This window comes from Phyllobates terribilis, unplaced genomic scaffold (genome assembly GCF_046119375.1).
Source record: "Phyllobates terribilis strain yellow unplaced genomic scaffold, ASM4611937v1 Scaffold_1__5_contigs__length_1240528914, whole genome shotgun sequence".
NCBI lineage: Eukaryota > Metazoa > Chordata > Amphibia > Anura > Dendrobatidae > Phyllobates > Phyllobates terribilis.
In genome coordinates, this window is record NW_027362761.1 from 5,404,147 (window position 1) to 5,428,604 (window position 24,458).

General features: G+C 47.5%; 1 protein-coding gene across 1 annotated transcript in view; it reads left to right on the forward strand.

Moving 5' to 3' along the window:
• PTPRS (protein tyrosine phosphatase receptor type S) overlaps positions 1–24,458 on the forward strand; it is a 600,332-nt gene that overhangs the window by 539,217 nt on the left and 36,657 nt on the right. The window contains exon 25 of the mRNA XM_073652674.1: positions 5,194–5,369. Within this exon, the coding sequence (XP_073508775.1) occupies positions 5,194–5,369 (176 nt within the window). The remainder of the gene's footprint in view (positions 1–5,193; positions 5,370–24,458) is intronic.

Consider the following 24,458-nt stretch of genomic DNA (forward strand, 5'->3'; position numbering starts at 1 on the left):
CGTGACCAAAACCTAAAACGACTGCACGAACAGTTCAACCGGGAGCTATGTGACTCCAAGAATGAAAATGGTGATCTCCACAGAAGGACCTTAGGTCTGGAAGCTCAGGTGAAGGAGTTGCAGACGTTCTGTGATAATCTCCAGAGGGCAGAGACGTGCCTTAAGGAAAGGCTCAGCATGATGGAAGCTGAGCGAAAAAAGATGGAGGAGTCCATCGGAGAAACCACAGACCAGGGCCAGGAGTTGGTCACTGGAGATGGGAGGTGTGAAGCAGATACTTCCTCGAGTGATGTGAGCTCGGATGATTCGGTGGATGTAGGAGCCGAGATCAAGGGGCTCAAGGAGTTGCTACAAGCCCAGTGGATGCAAGAGAAGCTGGAGAGACTGGCTGTTGAGAGCCGAGTGGGCGCATTGGAGATAGAGAGGTCTGCAAGAACTCTACTGTTAAAAGAGCAGTTGAAGCAGGAAGAGCTTCAGAGACGGGCCGCTGAGAGGCGAGTGGCGGAACTAGAGGAAGGAGTTTCCGGGCTCAAAAGTCGCCTGACAAAGTATCACTCAGTGAACAAGGCCTCCTTGGAGAAGGAAAAGGGCAAACACGTGGCGCCCTGTCCCTTATACCATGAAAAGGTGGACCTGAGCAGAGCTAATAGTATGGTAACAGAAGATAAATATGAAGTGGAAGTGGTCAAGACGAGAATTTGTGAATGTGTAGCTGTGAGTCAGCTCAGGGGAAGCGTAAAGGGGGAAGAAGCTGAAAGTCAGTTGTCCCTGAACCCTGAGCTGGTTGATCGTAGGGAAACCACTGATGAGATCGAAAGTGTTATGCACACGCCCGGGCTGAGCGGCGTGTGCGTGTGATTGTAGTGATTCCACTGGACCATGAACCGGAGAGTGCCTGGAGGGGCGTGACTAAGTATCTGGCCGATCCGACCAAGATGGCACGACGGCATACGACGCCAGTGCACCAGGGAGAAACCGGGCAGAGGGACCAGGTGCTACTCCAGGTCAAACTCCGGACACGGGGGTTGACCCACACAGGGATTACTGGATCAGGCTGGTTAGGCTGGCGCACAGACTGGAGGGTATAGGCAGGCACGACTGGTATGCAGGCAGGCGGGTAAAGGCAAGCGCAGCTAGAGTGCAGCCAGGGAGGCACTAGCAGGTAGGAACACAGGCGGGATAGGACCCAGTACACACTGGGACTCAGGAACAATACAGGTAGAGGGGTACAGGCAAGCACAGCTAGAGTGCAGACAGGGAGGCACTAGCAGGTAGGAACACAGGCGGGATAGGACCCAGTACACACTGGGACTCAGGAACAGGCAGGTTAGGCTGGCACAGACTGGTGGATATAAGCAAACACGGCAGGTATGCAGATGGGTGGATACAGGCGAGTATGCAGGCAGGGAGGTACTGGCCGAAAGGACGGGCTGGAGCACAGAAAGGTTAAGACCCAGTACAGACTGGGTCACAGAACCGCAGATGCGGTAGACAACCACAGCAGAGAGGGAACGCCCGAAGCGGTGGGCAAGAACAGAGCAGGACGGGTTTGCAGGAGCAGCGAGCACAAGCAGGGCAGGACAGGACTGCCGGAGCAGCGGGCAGAAGCAGGGCAGGACAGGACTGCCGGAGCAGCGGGCAGAAGCAGGGCAGGACAGGACTGCCGGAGCAGCGGGCAGAAGCAGGACAGGACTGCCGGAGCAGCGGGCAGAAGCAGGGCAGGACAGGACTGCCGGAGCAGCGGGCAGAAGCAGGGCAGGACAGGTCTGCCGGAGCAGCGGGCAGAAGCAGGGCAGGACAGGACTGCCGGAGCAGCGGGCAGAAGCAGGGCAGGACAGGACTGCCGGAGCAGCGGGCAGAAGCAGGGCAGGACAGGACTGCCGGAGCAGCGGGCAGAGGAGTCAGAGCAGGCTAGGCTGAGTAGGGGGGACAGGGCTCTGTTCACACGGAACAGACAGGAAGGGAAAGGCAGAGCCAGACACCCACAGGGTACTTGCAGTGAAGTAGCGAGTGGACCACAAACTCACAAACGGGAGTACAGAGACAACAAGCAGGAGTTAGGTAAGAGTTCAGACTCTGCAGAAAAAGGAAGGGAACGGACATAGAGGAAAAACAGGTAAAGGATAGGAGAGAGTTCAGACTGGAACTGAGTGTACGGAGGAGACCGACACTGCAGCGGGATACAGGAGCGGGTCTGGGAATACGGCCCCCAGAGAGGCAGGATGAACAGGCAAGGAGCGTGTTCAGACAGGACAGACAAGATACAGGAGCGGGTCTAGGGAACCGGCCCCTAGAAGGCAGGAGGAACAGGCTAGGAGCGTGTTCAGACAGGTCAGACAAGATACAGGAACAGGTCTAGGTAATCGGCCCCTAGAAGGCAGGAGGAACAGGCTAGGAGCGTGTTCAGACAGGCCTGGAAATACAGCCTCCAGGATAGGCAGACAAGAGAACACAGAACGGGACCTGGCACCTTCAGTGTGCAAGCACACACTGAAGGAAAACACTATGCTCAGGCAGGGATAGAAGGGAGCTGCTGAGCTATATACCAAGTGTCAGGCAGCAATAGGCTGAGGACGCACAAGGGGTGTGACCCACAGCAGGTACAAAAAGCAGGAAGTGATCGGGCGCCGCCCTTAAGCAGCAGAGACAGACACAAACAGACAGCATGGAGGGAAGCCAGAGAGACACTCTGGACAGGAGATCAAGTGCGCTCTCTTGCACAGTGGGAGATGGACCACCATGCAAGGACGCCGCCAGGTATGTTACAGAAAGGTCTCGGTACAAGTGCCTCGTAGATGTGCCCGAGGATTTGAGGGAAGAATGCACCGGTGAGTCCGTGCATGAGGAGTTTAAGAAGGCCTTGGGAGCCTGTAAGGTGTACTTGACCTCAGAAGCTAAACAGCTGGTGGTCCTGTCCACGACCGAAGTCACAGTGAAGAGAGTGGCTATCCTGAGTGACATACACTGGCGATGAATTCGCACGAAGCGCTTTCTCCGGTTGAAGACGGAACAAGCCGTTAGACAACTGGAGTTGATGAGGAAAGCTCACAGTATGCGTGAAGAGGTCATCCGGGTGCCTCATTTTCTGGTAAGGAAGCTCGTTGGGGGAAATGGTCGAGCCATGCAGCTGATGGTCAAGAAGTCTGGTGTGGTGAAAGTAAGCAGTCCATGTGATCGTCAGGACTGGATACCAGACGAAGACGGCATGGTATTATTCTCCGCTGTAGGAACAGAAGAAAGCCTGGAATATATGCGCATGCTGTTGGAGTACCGAGTGACCTACATGCGAGAGGTAGAACAGTTGAATCTCGCTAGACTGCGAGTGGATAGACAGCATCATCTGAGTAGCAGAAGATGGCAGCCATCTAGAAATTATGAGACCAGACAGAGAAAGGGCCCCTTAAATAACAGAACAGCTATAGCTGGAGTTAGGGACGTTTCAAGATGTCCTGAGAGTAGTGGGCATGGGTTTAGAGGCAGTGAGACCTCCAGTGACTCAGGTTGGAGCAGCCCATACAAACGACCCAATAGAGGACGGGACAGTACGGAGTCGAACCGGACCTTAGATACCAGGGCATGTGAGTCACACCGCTGTATGATGGACCGCTAGGAGAGGGGGAGACCTGACAAAGTTACAACTGACCACTGGGAGCTTGGGGAGACCTGACAAGGTTACAACTGACCGCTGGGAGCGGGGGAGCTCTGACAAGGTTACGACCCGGAAAGGTGACCTGACTAAGTCAGTGACAGTGACAAATGGTAGGTCCCTAAGGAATGGGCTAATGTCGTAGACTAATGTTCCAGGGGCTGAGTAGCACAATTGTAAAGTACATGGTCTCTATGTGAACTGGGGATTATAATGTCATTGTGTATATTATGTGTTCAACCCCACAAGTTTGAACAGAGCTGGGGGTTATAGTGATTGTGTATATTATGTGTTCAACCCCACAAGTTTGAACAGAGGGGGGGATATGTAATGCAGCGACTTGCTGGCATTACGGTAATGGTCCAGGATGTGTTTTACCTGACCATGTACCCTCCCCCTCAGGTGACTGGTCACATGACTGTGACATAGCACAGGTCTTGCGCGCACAGAATGTCTGTCTGATCACATGACTGTGACATCAGCAAGGTCCTGTCTGTGTGTGTGTGTGTGTGTTGTGTGTGTGCTACAGGATATAAAAACCCTGTTAATTTGAGACAGGTGTGTGAGAGGCGTGAGGCCTGTTCCCGTGTGTGTGGGACAACGTTCTTGTGAGGCCGAGTGAAGCCTGGCAGCCTGAAAGGCCGAGACTGGATCCTGTGAGTGGATGCTAGTGGCCTTGGAAGGCAGAGGCTTGCTGAAGATTCCTGAAAGGCACAGGCTGGATATTGTGAGTGTGAAAGACATACCAGTAGCCTTCGAGGGACGATGGCTAGAGACCCCCACCTGGGAAGCCGCAAAGCCACAGTGGTGGCAAATCAGATGGACTGCAGCAACTGAACCCGGCAAAGGTAATACACTTTGTTATATGGACACTTATATGGAAATTGCTAAAGTATTACCTTGCTGAAGTCTGTAACCTGGGCCAATTGGGCCTGTCTGCTACTTGAGAGACTCCCGGTGATTGAAGTGTGTAAACATGCCGGTGATAAACTAAGAAGGACTGTGTGATATGCGGTTTATGATGATATAATAAACTGCTGTATTGAGAAAATACCGGAAGGACATTGCACGTGTGCTTAATTTACCCGGTGCAGCGAGTATCCCTAGTATGATGACTAGCGCTGCCTTACACCCACTAAACATTAAACATGCATTAAGATCTACAAGTAATCATGTTACAAATACAAAGTAGATATACAGTTGGTAAGAGAGCCAGTTTAAATTGCAATGTCTCATATGATTCCTATATGATTGAAAACCCAGCTATCTATGGGTGCAGACTGTAGCTGATTGTTAGCCCTCCCTGTACAAACCTTTGTACAGAGTGAGCTGTCATTAAGAACCCTCTTGGACTCGTATGCCTATGTAGTAACACTCACTTCTCTCTTATTTTAATCAATTACTACCAGAAATGTATTCACTAATTTGCAACTGTTCATTTTTAATAAGTTTGTTAAAGTGTTACAGATACGCATTATACACTTTTAATATCTTTTGTATTTTTTATTTTGTGATTATTATGTAATTATTATATCCATTTATTGCAGGAATTCTTGGCAGTGACTACATAAATGCCAACTATATTGATGGTTACCGGAAACAAAATGCATATATAGCAACACAGGGACCCTTGCCTGATAGTTTTGGAGACTTTTGGCGCATGGTGTGGGAACAGCGCTCTGCTACCATTGTTATGATGACAAGACTAGAGGAGAAGTCTCGAGTGAGTCTCTAAATAACATTTTAAAGCAGTAAATCAGTTTATGCGTGATTTGGAGGGAAATTGCACAGGTTGAATTGTCTTATCTAAAATTATGTCCAATTGTCATCCAAACTTCCATTATTTTCAGTTTGAGAAAGAAAACAAAAGAGAAACACATAAGTGGTCAAACTGTATTTTTAGACAAATTTAGTGAATGTTCATAAGTGTAGAAAAATGAAGACAAACACACAGCTCTAAATGCATGTGCTTGATTAAGAGGTTTACGCCTTTTACAAATTAGGCACAATTCTCGTTAGATACTCTCTCCAAATCTATTGGTACAAAATAAAACTTTATGAATAAATGAGGGCATCAGAAGGAAGGAAAAGTCGTAAGATTATGAAAAGCACAGGATGGATAGATGTTGATGCAAATAAAAAGATAGAAACTACATTTTTAAAACATCTCGATTTATTCAATATCAAATATGAGCACCAGGTGCAAAGTGCATGCACATACACAACTTGGCTGCTATCAGTTAGGTCACTAATGGTTGTCCGAGGAATGTTTTGCCATGGTGAATGCACTTGGCCTCATAAATCACCAAAATCTGCTGCTTGTTAGGACACAAATCCAGAAACCCTGCAGGTCATGGAAGCACACTTGGGCCATACAGGTTTCTCACAGTAGCGCAAACATGGGCCCTGGTAAAGTAGTGTTGAAAAACAGCTATTGGGACACTTTGGAGAAATGAAACACACTATTAGTGTACCAGTAATGAAGACTAGAAAGGTGTGTCTACCGTACATTGTGCCACTCCACACCATAATCCTGGGAATTGGAGTGCTGTGACGTTCCCCTTAAAGGACTCTTTATGTTGTTTCCAATGTGGTCTCGTCAGATTCGAAGAATGGCACATAGTCAGCCATTCTGTACTGCTGGTGAAATTAGATGTCACATATAATGATGGGCTTACCCGTGGATGTTTGGGTCCAGCGGGTTTGGCCGAACATCTATTAAAAGTTCAGAACAGTACCCGAACCCAGACCCCATTCATATGAATGGGGGCCCGAACGTCCGTGGTTTCCCATGCTATCATCTACGTGACAGCACGGGAAATGGGCTCTGATCGGCAGTAACATCGTTCCTGCCAGTCAGAGCGCTGCAGGCTCACCCTGTCAGTTGTCAGCGTGAGCCCGCAGCTGTGACTGTGACCCGCGGTAAAAAGATTACCGCGGGTCACAGGAGTCGGGTGACGAGAGTACTACTACTCCTATCAGCCCACGACTGCTGTCACTGATAACAGCGGGAGCAGGCGCCGCTAATGGGAGTAGTAATCAGCCGACGCCTGTGCTCAAAGTAAAGAAATTTTTTTTTTAAATAAATACATATTGAAATAAAAATAAAAAAACAGTTACTCACCTAATCTCTGAAGCCCTTGTCCCCTGTAAAAATATGTATAGCGCTGAGCTGCCGTGAGAGAGGTCACAGTTTATCAGCTGATGAGCTCCGGTGACCTCACGGCACTGCCGCAGCGTGAGAAAATTCTCACGCAGCATCGGTGCTGTAAATTTGGTCATCGGGGCTCATCAGCTGATGAACTCCTGTGAACTCTCTCACGGCAGCTTAACGCTACACACTGCCTGTGTCAGTGTGTAGCCAGCTGTCATGTAGAGAAGTCACATCAGTGACTGCTGATTTGACTGCTCTACTACTGATCCGAGCGTCGTGGGACACTATGGATTATTTCATCACGTCGGACAGGTGAGGGATATTTTGTGGGTTTTTTTTCCAGGGGACAATGGCTTTTGGGATTAGGTGTTAGGTGAGTATAAATTTTCATTTTCTGTCTCTATGGCCCCTTCCCTGGCTATTAATATCAGCGCACAGCTATCTGGTTAGCCATTGCTGGTTAGATTTTATAGGGGGACCCTACGTAAATTTTTTTCTGGGGTCCCCCTGTAAACTAGCCAGTAAACGCTAATCAAACAGCTGTGAGCTGTTATTAATAGCAAGGGAACATTTGAGCCTAATGGCCCCTTGCTATGCTATTAATATCAACCCGCAGCTGTCTGTTTAGTCTTTGCTGGTTAGAATTTATAAGGGGGGGGGGTGGGTGTCCCCTATAATAGTCAGTAAAGGCTGATAGTCAGCTGATATTAATAGCCTGGGAACCCTTAAAGCCATTGGCCCGTTACCAGAATATTAACATCAACCCCCAGCAGTGACTTTCCCTCAGCAGGTTATTCAAAATAGGGGGCACCCCATGTATTTCCATTTATTTATATTAGTAAGAAATAAACAAGAAAATGAGAAAATTCTGATGGCGTTCCCACCTGACAGCGGCAGCTCAGTAGAACAACAAAGAAGACAAAGAAGGCTGCCAAACCCAAACAGTAACAAGGACTTCCTGAGGAAGTTCGTGTTTGGGATCCGTGTCCAAACACTAGGTGCTCGGTATGGACCCCGAACTTTACTGTTCGGGTTCACCCATCTCTAGTCACATACCAAATCTAAGGCATCAAACATTGTCTACACAAACCATCAGAAGGTATTTGCATTACATTGGGTTACGAGCCAGAAGTCCAGCTATAGGCGTTCATTGACTTTACAACAATCCTCTCATAAGCTATCAGTGCAGAGTAAGTTTGGGTTTGTGGTGTAACTTTTTCGGAGATGAGTCCAGCTTTTGTTTTGGATGCAATGATAGCCGGAAATTAGTTTGGAGACCATGTGGGCAACACCATAAAACACTATAAAAAGGCCTTCACAAGGAATACATGAGGAATTATTAAAGTGTTCCATGAGCTGTTTTTCTAGACGTTAGGCTACATATTACTTCTGCTAGTGTGAACAGACAGCGTAGCTTAAACATGCTACTATAGCTTGCAGCATTTCCAATCCTGTCTCCCATCGAGCACATCTGGGAAAGCATTAGTCAGCAATCGGAAAGGGAGTTGCCAGCAGTGGATCTTGATAATTAGCTTGCTTAAAGGGGTTTTCCTACGAACAAAAGTTTATTTTAAAAATTGGCTGTGTCTCCTGGGCAGGGGAGGAAGCAAAAGATCATACAGACATTACAGCAGGGATCGCAGGCGATTCATTTTGTGAGGTAAAACATTTCACTGCCTGTTTTTAAACAATATTTTACCTCATAAAATGAATCCCCTGCGATCCCTGCTGTAATGTCTGTATCTGTATGGTCTTTTGCTTCCTCCTCTGCCCAGGAGCTGTGATATGTTCTGTACACGCTCAGACACAGACAATTATTAAAATGAACTTTCATTCCTGGGAAAATCACTTTAAGAGTAGAGATGAGCGGTGTTCGACTAGAACTGTTCGCCAATCTCAAATTCGAGCTGTTTTGGGCGGTGTTCGAGTTGTTCCACGAACCCGAACGATTTGCAAAAAATTCGGCTGTTCGAGGTTATGTTCGATAACTGTTCGTGCACCAAAAGCGTGTCCTGCATGTCTGGCGCTATTTAGAGCACCAATCATGCAGGGATTGTCTGCCACTCACTGTAATGCCACAGCCATGGTGGTTGTGGCATTACAGTTGTTGCCCAAATCGATGGGAACAGTGCCAACAGTGAAACATGAAAAGCCGGCAATTCAGCAGCGGCATACACCTGTACCCGACAATTTAGAACCGAAAGAATAGGGCATCACACATAGATTAGATAGATAGAAACATGTCAGCCACATATATACGAAGTACAGTGAAAGTGTTGCTTACTGTACTTGTCATTTAGCGTAAAGGATTTATCAAAAAAAATAATAGTGTTTTCATGCACCGTCTCTTTAAAAAAGCCGGCCGGCAATTCAGCATCTGTACCCGACAATTTATAACAGACAGAATAGAGCTTCACACATAGATTAGATAGATAGAAACATGTCAGCCACATATATACGAAGTACAGTGACAGTGTTGCTTACTGTACTTGTCATTTAGCGTAAAGGATTTATCAAAAAAAATAATAGTGTTTTCATGCACTGTCTCTTTAAAAAAGCCGGCCGGCAATTCAGCAGCAGTACCCGACAATTTATAACAGACAGAATAGAGCTTCACACATAGATTAGATAGATAGAAACATGTCAGTCACATATATATGAAGTACAGTGATAGTGTTGGTTACTGTACTTGTCATTTAGTATTAAAATAAAGGATTTATTATTAAAAAAATTGGCGTGGGGTTCCCCTTAATTTTAGGCTCTAGCGGAGGTTAAGCAGACGGCTGGGGCAGATGTTTGAAGCCTGGGAAGGGGGTAATACCCACGGAGCTTCCCAGGCTACTAATATCAGCCCCCAGCTGAATACATAGCCTTTACTAGCTATTAAAATGGGGGACACCCCAAAAAAAATGACGTGGGGTCCCCCCTAATTTAATAGCTAGCAAAGGCTAGGCAGACAGCTGGGGGCTGATATTAATAGCCCAGGAAGGGAGCCATGAATATTGGCCCCCTCCCAGGCTAGAAACACCAGCCGTCAGCCGCCCCAGAAATGGCGCATTCATAGGATGCGCCAATTCTGGCACTTAGCCTCGCTCTTCCACGCTGCCCTGGTGCGGTGGCAGGGGGTAATAGGGTTGGGGTTGATGTCAGCTTATAATGCCAGCTGACATCAAGCCCAGGTTAGTAATGGAGAGGCGTCTATAAGACACCCCCATTACTAACCCCATAGTCAAAGTTAAAAAAAACACAAACACCCAGAATAAAGTCCTTTAATTGAAATAAAGACACAATCCTTTATTGTTCTAAATTAAACCATACTTACTGTCACGCCCATTCCAGCTGAAGCCAACGATCTCCTGCAATAAAAGAAAAATAATAAAGCAACCTCATCCTTACCTTTCCATGGTTCCCACGACAGCTTCAGCTCTGCTACATCGAGATGACAGGCTGGACCGCAGCAGAACGCTGCCATCCAGCCTCTCATCCCGCAGACACTGAGAAGCGCAGGCTTGCTTGCGCTGCTCAGCGTCTCTCTGTGACGACATCCAGATGAGCCGAGTTCATGTCCAATGAACTCGGCTCACCTCATGCACGTCACTGACAGCGTGGGAAAATTCTCACGCTGAAGCGGTGAGTGCAGGAGAATTCTCCCACGCTGTCAGTGACGTGCATAAGGTGAGCTCATGTCCAATGAACTCAGCTCACCTCCTGCACTTCACTGACAGCGTGGGAGAATTCTCCTGCACTCAGCGCTTCAGCGTGAGAATTCTCCCACGCTGAAGCGCTGAGTGCAGGAGAATTTTCCCACGCTGTCAGTGACGTGCATAAGGTGAGCTCATGTCCAATGAACTCAGCTCACCTCCTGCACGTCACTGACAGCGTGGGAGAATTCTCCTGCACTCAGCGCTTCAGTGTGAGAATTCTCCCACGCTGAAGCGCTGAGTGCAGGAGAATTTTCCCACGCTGTCAGTGACGTGCATGAGGTGAGCCGAGTTCATTGGACATTAACTCGGCTCATCTGGATGCCCTCACAGAGAGACACTGTGGAGCGCAAGCAAGCCTGCGCTTCTCAGTGTCTGCGGGATGAGAGGCTGGATGGCAGCGTTCTGCTGCGGTCCAGCCTGTCATCTCGATGTAGCAGAGCTGAAGCTGTCATGGGAACCATGGAAAGGTAAGGATGATGTTGCTTTATTATTTTTCTTTTATTTCAGGAGATCGTTGGCTTCAGCTGGAATGGGCGTGATGGTAAGTATGGTTTAATTTAGAACAATAAAGAATTGTGTGTTTATTTCAATTAAAGGACTTTTTTCTGGGTGTTGTGTTTTTTTTAAATACTTTACTAGAAATTCATGGTGGTCATGTCTAATATTGGCGTGACCCCATGAATTTCGGGCTTAGGGCCAGCTGATAATGCCAAGCTGGCCCTAACCCCTTTATTACCCAGTGAGCCACCGCACCAGGGCCCTGGATGAGTTGGGTACAGCGCCAGAAGATGGCGCTTCTATGAACGCGCCATTTTCCGGGGTGGCTGCGGACTGCAATTTGTAGCGGGGGGGGGCCCAGAAAGCTTGGGCCTCCCTGCGCTGCAGATTCCAGCCCCCAGCTGCCTAGTTGTACCTGGCTGGACACAAAAATAGGGCGAAGCCCCACGTACTTTTTTTTTAATTATTTCATGAATTTCATGAAATAATTAAGAAAAAAAGGCCTTCCCTATATTGTTGTGTCCGGCCAGGTACAAATAGGCAGCTGGTGGTTGGGGGCAGCCCGTTCCTGCCTGCTGTACCTGGCTGGACACAAATATAGTGCGAAGCCCCACGTCAATTTTTTTTAAATTATTTCATGAATTTCCTGAAATAATTAAAAAAAATTGAAGTGGGGCTTCGCACTATATTTGTGTCCAGCCAGGTACAGCAGGCAGGAACGGGCTGCCCCCATCCACCAGCTGCCTATTTGTACCTGGCCGGACACAACAATATAGGGAAGCCCTTTTTTTCTTAATTATTTCATGAATTTCATGAAATAATTAAAAAAAATTGAAGTGGGGCTTCGCACTATATTTGTGTCCAGCCAGGTACAGCAGGCAGGAACGGGCTGCCCCCAACCACCAGCTGCCTATTTGTACCTGGCCGGACACAACAATATAGGGAAGGCCTTTTTTTCTTAATTATTTCATGAAATTCATGAAATAATTAAAAAAAAAGTACGTGGGGCTTCGCCCTATTTTTGTGTCCAGCCAGGTACAACTAGGCAGCTGGGGGCTGGAATCTGCAGCGCAGGGAGGCCCAAGCTTTCTGGGCCCCCCCCCGCTACAAATTGCAGTCCGCAGCCACCCCGGAAAATGGCGCGTTCATAGAAGCGCCATCTTCTGGCGCTGTACCCAACTCATCCAGGGCCCTGGTGCGGTGGCTCACTGGGTAATAAAGGGGTTAGGGCCAGCTTGGTATTATCAGCTGGCCCCAAGCCCAAAATTCATGGGGTCACGCCAGTATTAGACATGACCGCCATGAATTTCTAGTAAAGTATTTAAAAAAAACACAACACCCAGAATAAAGTCCTTTAATTGAAATAAAGACACAATTCTTTATTGTTCTAAATTAAACCATACTTACCATCACACCCATTCCAGCTGAAGCCAACGATCTCCTGCAATAAAAGAAAAATAATAAACCAACCTCATCCTTACCTTTCCATGGTTCCCACGACAGCTTCAGCTCTGCTACATCGAGATGACTGGCTGGACCGCAGCAGAACGCTGCCATCCAGTCTGTCATCCCGCAGACACTGAGAAGCGCAGGCATGCTTGCGCTCCTCACTGTCTCGCTGTGACGGCATCCAGATGAGCCGAGGTCATGTCCAATGAACTCGGCTCACCTCATGCACGTCACTGACAGCGTGGGAAAATTCTCACGCTGAAGTGCTGAGTGCAGGAGAATTCTCCCACGCTGTCAGTGATGTGCATGAGGTGAGCTCATGTCCAATGAACTCAGCTCACCTCCTGCACGTCACTGACAGCGTGGGAAAATTCTCCTGCAATCAGCGCTTCAGCGTGAGAATTTTCCCACGCTGTCAGTGACGTGCATGAGGTGAGCCGAGTTCATTGGACATGAACTCGGCTCATCTGGATGTCGTCACAGAGAGACGCTGAGCAGCGCAAGCAAGCCTGCGCTTCTCAGTGTCTGCGGGATGACAGGCTGGATGGCGGCGTTCTGCTGCGGTCCAGCCTGTCATCTCGATGTAGCAGAGCTGAAGCTGTCGTGGGAACCATGGAAAGGTAAGGATGAGGTTGCTTTATTATTTTTCTTTTATTGCAGGAGATCGTTGGCTTCAGCTGGAATGGGCGTGATGGTAGGTATGGTTTAATTTAGAACAATAAAGGATTGTGTCTTTATTTCAATTAAAGGACTTTATTCTGGGTGTTTGTGTTTTTTTTAACTTTGACTATGGGGTTAGTAATGGGGGTGTCTTATAGACGCCTCTCCATTACTAACCTGGGCTTGATGTCAGCTGGCATTATAAGCTGACATCAACCCCAACCCTATTACCCCCTGCCACCGCACCAGGGCAGCGTGGAAGAGCGAGGCTAAGTGCCAGAATTGGCGCATCCTATGAATGCGCCATTTCTGGGGCGGCTGACGGCTGGTGTTTCTAGCCTGGGAGGGGGCCAATATTCATGTCTCCCTTCCTGGGCTATTAATATCAGCCCCCAGCTGTCTGCCTAGCCTTTGCTAGCTATTAAATTAGGGGGGACCCCACGTCATTTTTTTGGGGGGGTCCCCCATTTTAATAGCTAGTAAAGGCTATGTATTCAGCTGGGGGCTGATATTAGTAGCCTGGGAAGCTCCGTGGGTATTACCCCCTTCCCAGGCTTCAAACATCTGCCCCAGCCGTCTGCTTAACCTCCGCTAGAGCCTAAAATTAAGGGGAACCCCACGCCAATTTTTTTAATAATAAATCCTTTATTTTAATACTAAATGACAAGTACAGTAACCAACACTATCACTGTACTTCATATATATGTGACTGACATGTTTCTATCTATCTAATCTATGTGTGATGCTCTATCTTTCTGTTCTAAATTGTCGGGTACCGCTGCTGAATTGCCGGCCGGCTTTTTTAAAGAGACAGTGCATGAAAACACTATTATTTTTTTAAATAAATCCTTTACACTAAATGACAAGTACAGTAAGCAACACTATCACTGTACTTATTATATATGTGACTGACATGTTTCTATCTATCTAATCTATGTGTGAAGCTCTATTCTTTCTGTTCTAAATTGTCGGGTACAGATGCTGAATTGCCGGCCGGCTTTTTTAAAGAGACGGTGCATGAAAACACTAATATTTTTTTTAATAAATCCTTTACACTAAATGACAAATGCAGTAACCAACACTGTCACTGTGCTTCTTATATGTGTGACTGACATGTTTCTATCTATCTAATCTATGTGTGATGCTCTATTCCTTCTTGTCTAAATTGTCGGGTACCGGTGTATGCCGCTGCTGAATTTGCCGGCCGGCTTTTTTAAACAGAGTGTCTTCTGAGCAGTTTGTCAGCTTTTGGACACCTTTGCAGGTGTTTTCTATGTGTTTCTATGTGTTTTTGTTTGCCTGCCATTGGTTTTAACGGTGTTCGACGGTGTTCTAAGGTGTTCGACGAACAGTTCCTCGAACATCCCGGTGTTCGACGAACCGAACCGAACCCGAACACTACGGGGGTGGCTCAACACTATTTAAGAGCATTCAGCGTGGCAGAACATTCCTCAGACAACAATTAATAACTAGTGTTGAGCGATACCTTCCGATATCGGGAAATATCGGATCGGATTGGATCGGACCGATACCGAAAAAGTATCGGATATCGCCGATTCCGATACCGGAAACCAATGCAAGTCAATGGGACAGAAATATCGGTATGAAAATAAACCCTTTCTTTCCTTGTAGGTTAATTCTACATGAAGGAAAACAACTAAGAATAATGTAGAATGTATTGGGGGAGGTGGGGGAGACAATAAAGGCATAGAGGTTTAGCCCAATCAAATGGAATAGCAGGAATTAATATTTTTTTTAAGACGTTCTGAGTTACGGAAATATTGACTGTTAAGTATTTTTATATTTTGTCAGATATTTGTTTCACTACTTCCATGCTCTTCACCTTCTTTTTTACTTCTCCCACACTTTCTCCTTCATCATCCTCAGCATCTTTTTCATCCACTTCTTCTTCACCTTCTTCATCTTCTTCTTCTTCACCTTCTTCGTATTATTCTTTTTTTTTACATTCTTCATATTCTACTTCTTCATCTTCTTCATATTCTTCTTCTTCATCATATTCTTATTTGTGACAGGCATTCCTGTAGTTGTCATCTATAAAAGGTTGGACATTACACCTTTCGTTCTGCCCGTCACAAAAGATTTACAACCGGATTTGTCCGCGTTCAGTTTGGCCTGCAGCAGCAGGTCTTTTCCAGGGGCACTACGAGGAGGAACGGACTCGCCCCCATACACTGCTTAGTCATCTTCTGCTTATAATTTAGATATTATCTTTTGCTCTGATTTTTAGTCTTATGCTTAATGTTCTTCCGCTTTTTGTTCTGCAGTTTCTTGTATTTCTGCTTCTTGGTTTTCTGTCTCTTGTTCTTCTGTATCTTGGTGCTTGTCTTCTCTTCTTTGTCCTCTTGGTCAACTTCTTCAGGGTCATCTTCTTGGTCTTCTTCGGGGTGGTCTTCAGGGTCGTCGTCTTCGGGGGTCCTCGTCTTCGGGGTCCTCGTCTTCTTCGGGTTGGTCTTCTGGGTCCTCGTCTTCGGGGTCCTCGTCTTCGGGGTGGTCTTCAGGGTCCTCGTCTTCTTCGGGGTCTTCTTCAGGGTCCTCGTCTTCTTCGGGGTCTTCTTCGGGGTGGACTTCAGGGTCCTCGTCTTCTTAGGGTTGGTCTTCAGGGACCTCGTCTTCAGGGTCCTCGTCAGGGAGATCCAGAGTGATTACCAAGAACCATTTCAAAAAGCTTGAACTTGGAAATGTAGCAGAAGGTACAAGAAGGCTGAGGAACTACTGAGGACCAGCTGACGGTACTGGAACCCGGATGGGTAGCAGAAGGTACAAGAGCCAATGGAACTGCCGAAGACCAGCTGACGGTACTGGAACTCGGTTACTAAGCAGGAGGTACCTGTGCCAGAAAGCACTACCAAGGACCAGCAGACGTTGGTGGAACTTGGATACCGAGAAGGAGGCACCTAATCCAAAGGCACTGCCGAGAACCAGCTGACGGTACTGGAACCCGGATGGGTAGCAGAAGGTACCCATGTAAAAAAAAGTTCAAGGCCGCGAGCCGGCCGCAGTTACCAAAACCCACAGTCCTACAGGGGGTGCTTGTCCTATTGGCACTATGGAACCAGCCTTCATTGCCAGATCCCGCAGCCCACATAGGAGTCACCTAAACTGCAGGCACCATAGAGTCGGCTAACCCGACCGCAACACGACAGGACAACGCATTGGAGGCAAAGTGACGTTGACACTACCCGGAAACAGCTGGCGTGCTTGGACCAGGCTGGGCAGGAGGGAGTACTCGTGCCAAAGACACTGCCGAGAACCAGCTGACGGTACTGGAACCCGGATGGGTAGTAGAAGGTACAAGAGCAAATGGAACTACCGAGGACCAGCTGACGGTACTGGAACCCGGATGGGTAGCAGAAGGTACAAGAGCCAATGGAACTGCCGAAGACCAGCTGACTGTACTGGAACTCGGTTACTAAGCAGGAGGTACCTGTGCCAGAAAGCACTACCAAGGACCAGCAGACGTTGGTGGAACTTGGATACCGAGAAGGAGGCACCTAATCCAAAGGCACTGCCGAGAACCAGCTGACGGTACTGGAACCCGGATGGGTAGCAGAAGGTACCCATGTAAAAAAAAGTTCAAGGCCGTGAGCCGGCCGCAGTTACCAAAACCCACAGTCCTACAGGGGGTGCTTGTCCTATTGGCACTATGGAACCAGCCTTCATTGCCAGATCCCGCAGCCCACATAGGAGTCACCTAAACTGCAGGCACCATAGAGTCGGCTAACCCGACCGCAACACGACAGGACATCGCATTGGAGGCAAAGTGACGTTGACACTACCCGGAAACAGCTGGCATGCTGGAACCAGGCTGGGCAGGAGGGAGTAACCGTGCAAAAGACACTGCGGGGAAACAGCTGGCGGTGCTGGAACCCAGGGTAAATACTATAAACAGAGTGGAGCCAGAGGTGTAATTGGAGCAAGTTTTAAATTAGTAGTACAGAGGATGTGGACAAAGCAGGAGAATTTGCCGGACACACAGCTGGGGATCAGCTGACGTTACTGAACCCCAATAACACTGGAGCAAGCGTTGACCGCGCAAACGGCACTTCTGAGCAGCAACTAGCGGCATCGGAGCCCAGGGTAAATACTAAAAACAGAGGAGCCAGAGGTGTATTTGGAGGAGGTTTTAAATCAGTAGTACAGTGGATGTGGACAAAGCAGGAGAAATTGCCGTCCGCACAGCAGGGGAACAGCTGACGTTACCGAACCCCAATAACACGGCAGCAAGTGTTGACTGTGCAGACGGCACTTCCGAGCGCCAACTGGCGGTGTTGGAGTTTAGGGATAATACTGAAAACAGAGGAGCCAGAGGTGTAATTGGAGCAACTTTAAAATCTGTAGTAATGAGAATGTGGACAGAGCAGGAGAAATTGCCGTCCGCACAGCAGGGGAACAGCTGACGTTACTGAACCCCAATAACACGGCAGCAAGTGTTGACTGTGCAGACGGCACTTCCGAGCGCCAACTGGCGGTGTTGGAGCTCAGGGATTACAGTTCAGGTGGTAGAAACATTAACAGAACAGGAGACCTGGATACTGTTGCCAATCAATTATTTATTCTGGAAGAGGACTGGCAAATTCATGAGAGATCCAGGCCTTGTTCATTTTGAGAAAAGTAAGCCGGTCAACGTTATTGGAGGATAGTCGCATGCGACGGTCTGTTAGTACACCACCTGCGGCACTAAAGACGCGTTCCGATAATACACTAGCAGCAGGGCAAGCTAGCACCTCCAATGCATACTGACTAAGCTCTGGCCATGTATCCAGCTTACAGACCCAAAACTTGAAGGGAGAAGAGCCGTCTGGGAGTACACTAAGAGGGCAAGACATGTAGTCTGTCACCATCTGACGGAAACGTTGCCTCCTGCTGACTGGAGCCGTCTGTGATGGTGTAGACATTTGTGGCGGCGGGGACACAAAACTTTGCCACATTTCGGCCATACTGGTCTTGCCTTGTGCTGAGGCGCTGCTTCTGCTCCCTCTTTGTGCAGAGCTTCCTCCACTGCCTCGACGCACTGAGCTGCTTTGTAAAGCACTAGCAGCACTGCTCTCGGTTGGAATGGAGAACATGATGGAATGCACCAGTGCATCTTGGTACTCCCGCATTTTACGCTCCTGGTTCAACGGTGTTATGAGGCTTTGTAAGTTGTCCCGGTAGCGAGGATCTAGGAGGGTGGACACCCAATAATCAGCCGTGTTGAGAATGTGGGCGATGCGGCGGTCGTTTCTCAGGCACTGCAGCATGAAATCAACCATGTGCTGCAGACTGCCAACTGGCCAAGAAACGCTGTCCCCTGCTTGAGGCGTGATCTCTGCCTGCTCTGCATCACCCCACCCTCGCTCTAGATACTGACTACTAGAGCATTGTGTACCTCCCTCCTCTGGACAGATGTCTTCCTCATCCATTGACTCCTCCTCATCCTCCTCACAAAGTGTCCCCTGCCTAGGCCTTTGTGAGGAACCACGTTGCGCAGACTGTAGAGAAGCAGATGGCATTTGTGACTCCTCATCCTCCACCTCTTCCAAAACCTCGTCCCTTAGTGCTTGCAGTGTTTTTTCAAGCAGGCAGATAAGGGGGATAGTCATGCTGACTAGTGCATCATCTGCACTCGCCATCCGCGTGGAATAATCGAAGGCACGCAAAACGTGGCAAATGTCCTTCATAGAGGCCCACTCAGTGGTGGTGAAGTGTGAACGGCGCGCACTGCGACTTGTTTGCGCCTGCTGCAGCTGGTACTCCATTACTGCTGCCTGCTGCTCACACAACCTCTCCAACATATGTAACGTTGAATTCCACCTGGTGGGTATGTCACATATGATGCGATGTTCCGGAAGACGTAATCGGCGCTGCAGAGCTGCAATGCGTGATCTTGCATTGCTGGAACGCCGCAAGTGAGCGCACTCTATGCGGACCTTGTGAAGCAGTGCATCAAGATCCGGATAGTCCCTCAAAAAACTCTGCACGACCAAGTTGAGCACATGTGCCAGACATGAGATGTGAGTGAGGTTGCCTAGGCCCAGAGCTGCCACCAGATTTCGGCCATTGTCACACACTACCATGCCTGGCTGGAGATTCGCTGGCACAAACCACACGTCGCTCTGCTGCTTGATGGCATTCCAGAGCTCCTGCGCTGTGTGGCTTCGATTCCCCAAAGAAATTAATTTTAATACGGCTTGTTGACGTTTGGCCACGGCTGTGCTCATATTGGTCATCATAACAGGTAACCGTTCACGGGTCGATGTGGAGGTAGACCGTGACGGCTCCTGCAGCGCTGATTCAGAGGAACTGGAGTATGAGGAGGAGTCAATGTGTACAGACTGGATTCCTGCAATCCTTGGAGTTGGCAGAACAGTACAGCGCCACTCTCAAGATCTGTACCCGGCTCCACAACATTTACCCAATGGGCAGTGAGGGAAAGGTATCGTCCCTGTCCATGCTTACTGGTCCACGCATCGGTGGTCAGGTGGACCTTGCTACTGACGGCTTTTTGTAGCGCATGTTTAATTTTTCCCTCTACATGATGTTGCAGGGCAGGGACGGCTTGCCTGCTGAAATAAAAGCGGCTGGGCACGTTGTATTGTGGGACTGCCAATGCCATAAAGTTACGGAATGTGTCAGTCTCCACCAGCCTGAATGATAGCATTTCAAGGGCCAGTAGTTTAGCAATGCCAGCATTCAGAGCCTGTGCTCGGGGGTGGTTTGCCGAGTATGGGCGCCTTTTCTCCCATGCCTGTGCTAACGATGGCTTTAGACTGGCCTGGGAGTGTGAGGATGACTGGGAAAGTGGTGCTGTGGGTGGAATTACACTGTGTCTCTGTACAACAGTGCCAGAGATTCTTCCATGGCGATCCTGTGAGGAAGCCGAACCAGCTGTGTGTGAGCTGGAGGAAGAGGCTACAACACGAGCTGAAGAGGTGGTAGGTGGCGCTGTAGGTTGGCCTAGGTCTTCAGTGTGTTTTTGTAACTCTACCACGTGCTTGGTCCGCACATGTTTCCACATATTTGTGGTATTGAGGTTGCTGACACTTTTCCCTCTTTTCACCTTCTGATTACACAGCTTGCATTTGACAAAGCAAATGTCATCTGCAACTGTGTCAAAAAAGGACCAGGCACTGCAAGTCTTGGGAGCGCCCGCTTTGGATTTTGGAAGATGCCATGCTCCTAATGGGTGCCGAAGTGGAGGCTACAGGCAACCAAGTCTGCCCCCTCCCTCTCCCTCCTTTTTGGGCTGTTCGGGGAATCTCTTCCTCAGAGCTGCTCCCACCACCTTCCTGTCCCTCACGCCATGATGGGTCAAGGACCTCATCATCTACACCACCCTCTTCAAACAACTGTTTCTCCTGGGTAGTCTCGACAGCACAGTACGCACCAGAAAGTGGCACCTGAGTCTCATCATCAGATGCGTACTGAGGTGTGCTGCTGACCATAGGCACTGGCCCACCCGCCTTTTCAGATTCAGAGAGACAAAACGGTTGCGCATCACTGCATACTACCTCTTCTTCAAATTCTCGAATTCTGCTTGGCTGGCCCCCTCTTTCCAAGCCAAGAGATTCAGAGAACAGAAGTAGAGATGGCTCCTGTCCAGGGCTCTCTGATTGCCTGGGCAGTTTGGCTGGTGGTGAAGAGACAGATGGGTGCTCTTCAGTGCTCAGGACCTGAGAGGATCTGGAACTAATTGAAGTCGATGCGTTAGCTGCCATCCATCCGACAACGGCTTCAATTTGGTCCTCCCGCAGCAGTGGGGTACGGCTAGCTCCTGCAAAGCTGCGCATAAAGGACTGTTCCCTGGTAAAACTGGGGGATGCTGAGTCACTGGTGCCCGCAGCAGGCACAGAATCCCCACGTCCTCTCCCTGCAGGCACAGAATCCTCACGTCCTCTCCCTGCAGAAACTCCACGCCCACGACCACATGCCTTACTCCCTGCCTTCTTCATCTTGGTAGACTGATAAAGATAGGCAGAAAAGTACTAAGGGCTTAGTGTGCTTATTCCTGAACAGCTGCTAACAGGTATAAGAAACACTAATTTTATAAAGTGTGGACTAGACTTTAATATGAGCTAATGTGGCCTACACAACTGTAAAGTGGAGTGTTTGGTGAACTTTATTTAGGTTTTTTTTGTCACAAAAAGACACTGGATGTGCCTAAAGATGTAATAACGATAGTATCACAAACTTTTTGTAGCTATTACAATGTAGGAAGGTAACCTACAATGCAATAGACGAGGCTACAAAAAATAGGCTAATACTAATCTGTCTGGGGCTGCAGGGCACAAGGCTGCAGAAAGGCTCCTCTAACTACTCCTATATAGTGTGTTTGGAACCAATTTAGCTGAATACGGATGGAACCACCACACTAATAGGAGATATCAGGAAAAATTATGAATTGGCAAAAAAGGACAATGTATTAGGCAGTGACACACACTGAGTGCACTATAACCAGACGTGGCTGAAGCACACACTAGAGGGTGAGCTGCACTCACACACCAGACCTTGCAGAAAGCGGTGAACAGTACAGATGCAGAGCACTGTGCACTAGCGCTGCAAGGCACAGCGATTTATAAAGTAGCTTGGGTAAAGCAGAATAGACCAAATAGGTAGCTAAAACTGTCCCTCAGAACAACAGCGTCCTATCCCTAACTGAATTCACAGCAGAGTGAGCTCAAAATGGCGGCGGCGGCTTTTATAGTGCATCATGACATCATTTTAGCAGCCAATCACAGCCATGCCATTAGTTAAGATGCCTACATGCCTAACAGGATGTGCCCACACTTCTTAGGATCCTCATTGGCTGAATAAAATGAAAATGGCTCATTGCATTATGGGAACTTCCGATTCCGGTATACGATATTGCAAAAGTATCGGAATTAAGTATCGGAATTCCGATACCGCGAATATCGGCCGATACCCGATATTTCAGTATCGGAATGCTCAACACTATTAATAACTTAATTGACAGCAGCCAAGGTGTTTAAGTGCGGGGATTTCTGTGCATGGTGCTGATATTCTATACTGGCTAAATTGAGAAGTTTTGGAAATATTGTTTTCATTTTTAAATCAGTTGCATATCATTAGGATGTCCATTGATTTCCATAATTCCACGACTTTTCCTTTTTGGTGTTGCAATTTCAATGTTGAAAAGTGTAATATAATATTGCGACAATGAGAGATACTGTATTAAAATGTGAGACTCCTAAATGCAACTGTACAAGAATTTAATAAATGACAAATAAAAAAATAGGGAAATACAGAGTGTTGGACCCTTTGGACCATGTGTAGAACTTTTACCAATGTAAAAACACTATCAGTGTGGTCAGGTAGAAAGCAATGTATAAAAGCTCCTGGCAATATCTTAGTACACAGGATGAAGCAGACATGATTTTGTAATTCACTGCATGTATTAACTATTGTTATAAAGCAACCTAAGCTAATTGTAGGCAATTAATTTTCCTGTGGGGCCACATGAGAGATTGTAACTGTTGTGGAAGAATGAACTAATACGGTGAAATTAATTCTGTTCAATATTCAATATTAAAATAATAATTTCTTAATAATTTTATCGCTTATTATTAAGCTGATTAAAACCCATATAATTGTCTGCTTTTGATAAAGTTTATAAAAAGTAGTAAGTCATATTGCTCGTGTTCCATATTCTGTTCAGCCCTTGTACCATGATCAATAGCTCCCTCCAAAACAGTATGTCCCCAGAACCCCCACACACATTATCAAAGTATGATGGTCCCATAGCCCCCCCCCCCCACACACACACACACACACAAAGTATGCTGGAATCCACAGCTGCCCCTTACCTGCACAAAATATTATGTTACCACACACAATATAAGGCCCACAACCCCCCAACACAATATGATGGCCTCCACGTAGTATGATCCTCCACAGCCATTCTACAAAAAGTATGATCCCACACATAGTACGATGGCTCCCACAAAATATAATTGCCTCCATAGTCCTCCACACAGTATGATCTCCACATATCTCCCCACTACAGTATGATTCCCCATGGCACTCCAACACAGTATGATGAGCTCTACAGTCCCCCAAAAAGTACAATCCCCCACAAAGAATAATAAACCCCCATACAGTATGCTCACCTACAGCTCCCTATAGACAAAATGATGACCCCCTACAGTATGATCCTCCATAACCCACCAACACAATATAATGGCCACCACAACCCCCAAACAGTATGATGGCATCCACATCCACTTATACACATTATGGTGTCTCCCACAGCTCCCTGTATACATTATGATGTCCCAACGGTCCCCCACACAGTATGATCTCCCACAGCCTCCCAACTCAGTATTATCACCTCCACAGCCGCCACATAATATTATTACAGCCACAGCTTCCACACAGTATGATGGCCCCCACATCTTCCAATACAGTATGATGGTCCACACACACAGTATAATTCCCCACAGCCCCCCAACATAGTATTATCACCTACAGTACAGACCAAAAGTTTGGACACACCTTCTCATTTTAAGATTTTTCTGTATTTTCATGACTATGAAAATTGTACAGTCACACTGAAGGCATCAAAACTATGAATTAACACATGTGGAATTATATACTTAACAAAAAAAGTGTGAAACAACTGAAAATATGTCTTATATTCTAGGTTCTTCAAAGTAGCCACCTTTTGCTTTGATGACTGCTTTGCACACTCTTGGCATTCTCTTGATGAGCTTCAAGAGGTAGTCACCGGAAATGGTTTTCACTTCACAGGTGTGCCCTGTCAGGTTTAATAAGTGGGATTTCTTGCCTTATAAATAGGGTTGGGACCATCAGTTGTGTTGTGCAGAAGTCAGGTGGATACACAGCTGATAGTCCTACTGAATAGACTGTTAGAATTTGTATTATGGCAAGAAAAAAGCAGCTAAGTAAAGAAAAACGAGTGGCCATCATTACTTTAAGAAATGAAGGTCAGTCAGTTCGAAAAATTGGGCAAACTTTGAAAGTGTCCCCAAGTGCAGTTGCAAAAACCATCAAGTGCTACAAAGAAACTGACTCACATAAGGACCGCCCCAGGAAAGGAAGACCAAGAGTCACCTCTGCTTCTGAGGATAAGTTTATCCGAGTCACCAGCCTCAGAAATCGCAGGTTAACAGCAGCTCAGATTAGAGACCAGGTCAATGCCACACAGAGTTCTAGCAGCAACATCTCTTCAACAACTGTTAAGAGGAGACTTTGTGCAGCAGGCCTTCATGGTAAAATAGCTGCTAGGAAACCACTGCTAAGGACAGGCAACAAGCAGAAGAGACTTGTTTGGGCTAAAGAACACAAGGAATGGACATTAGACCAGTGG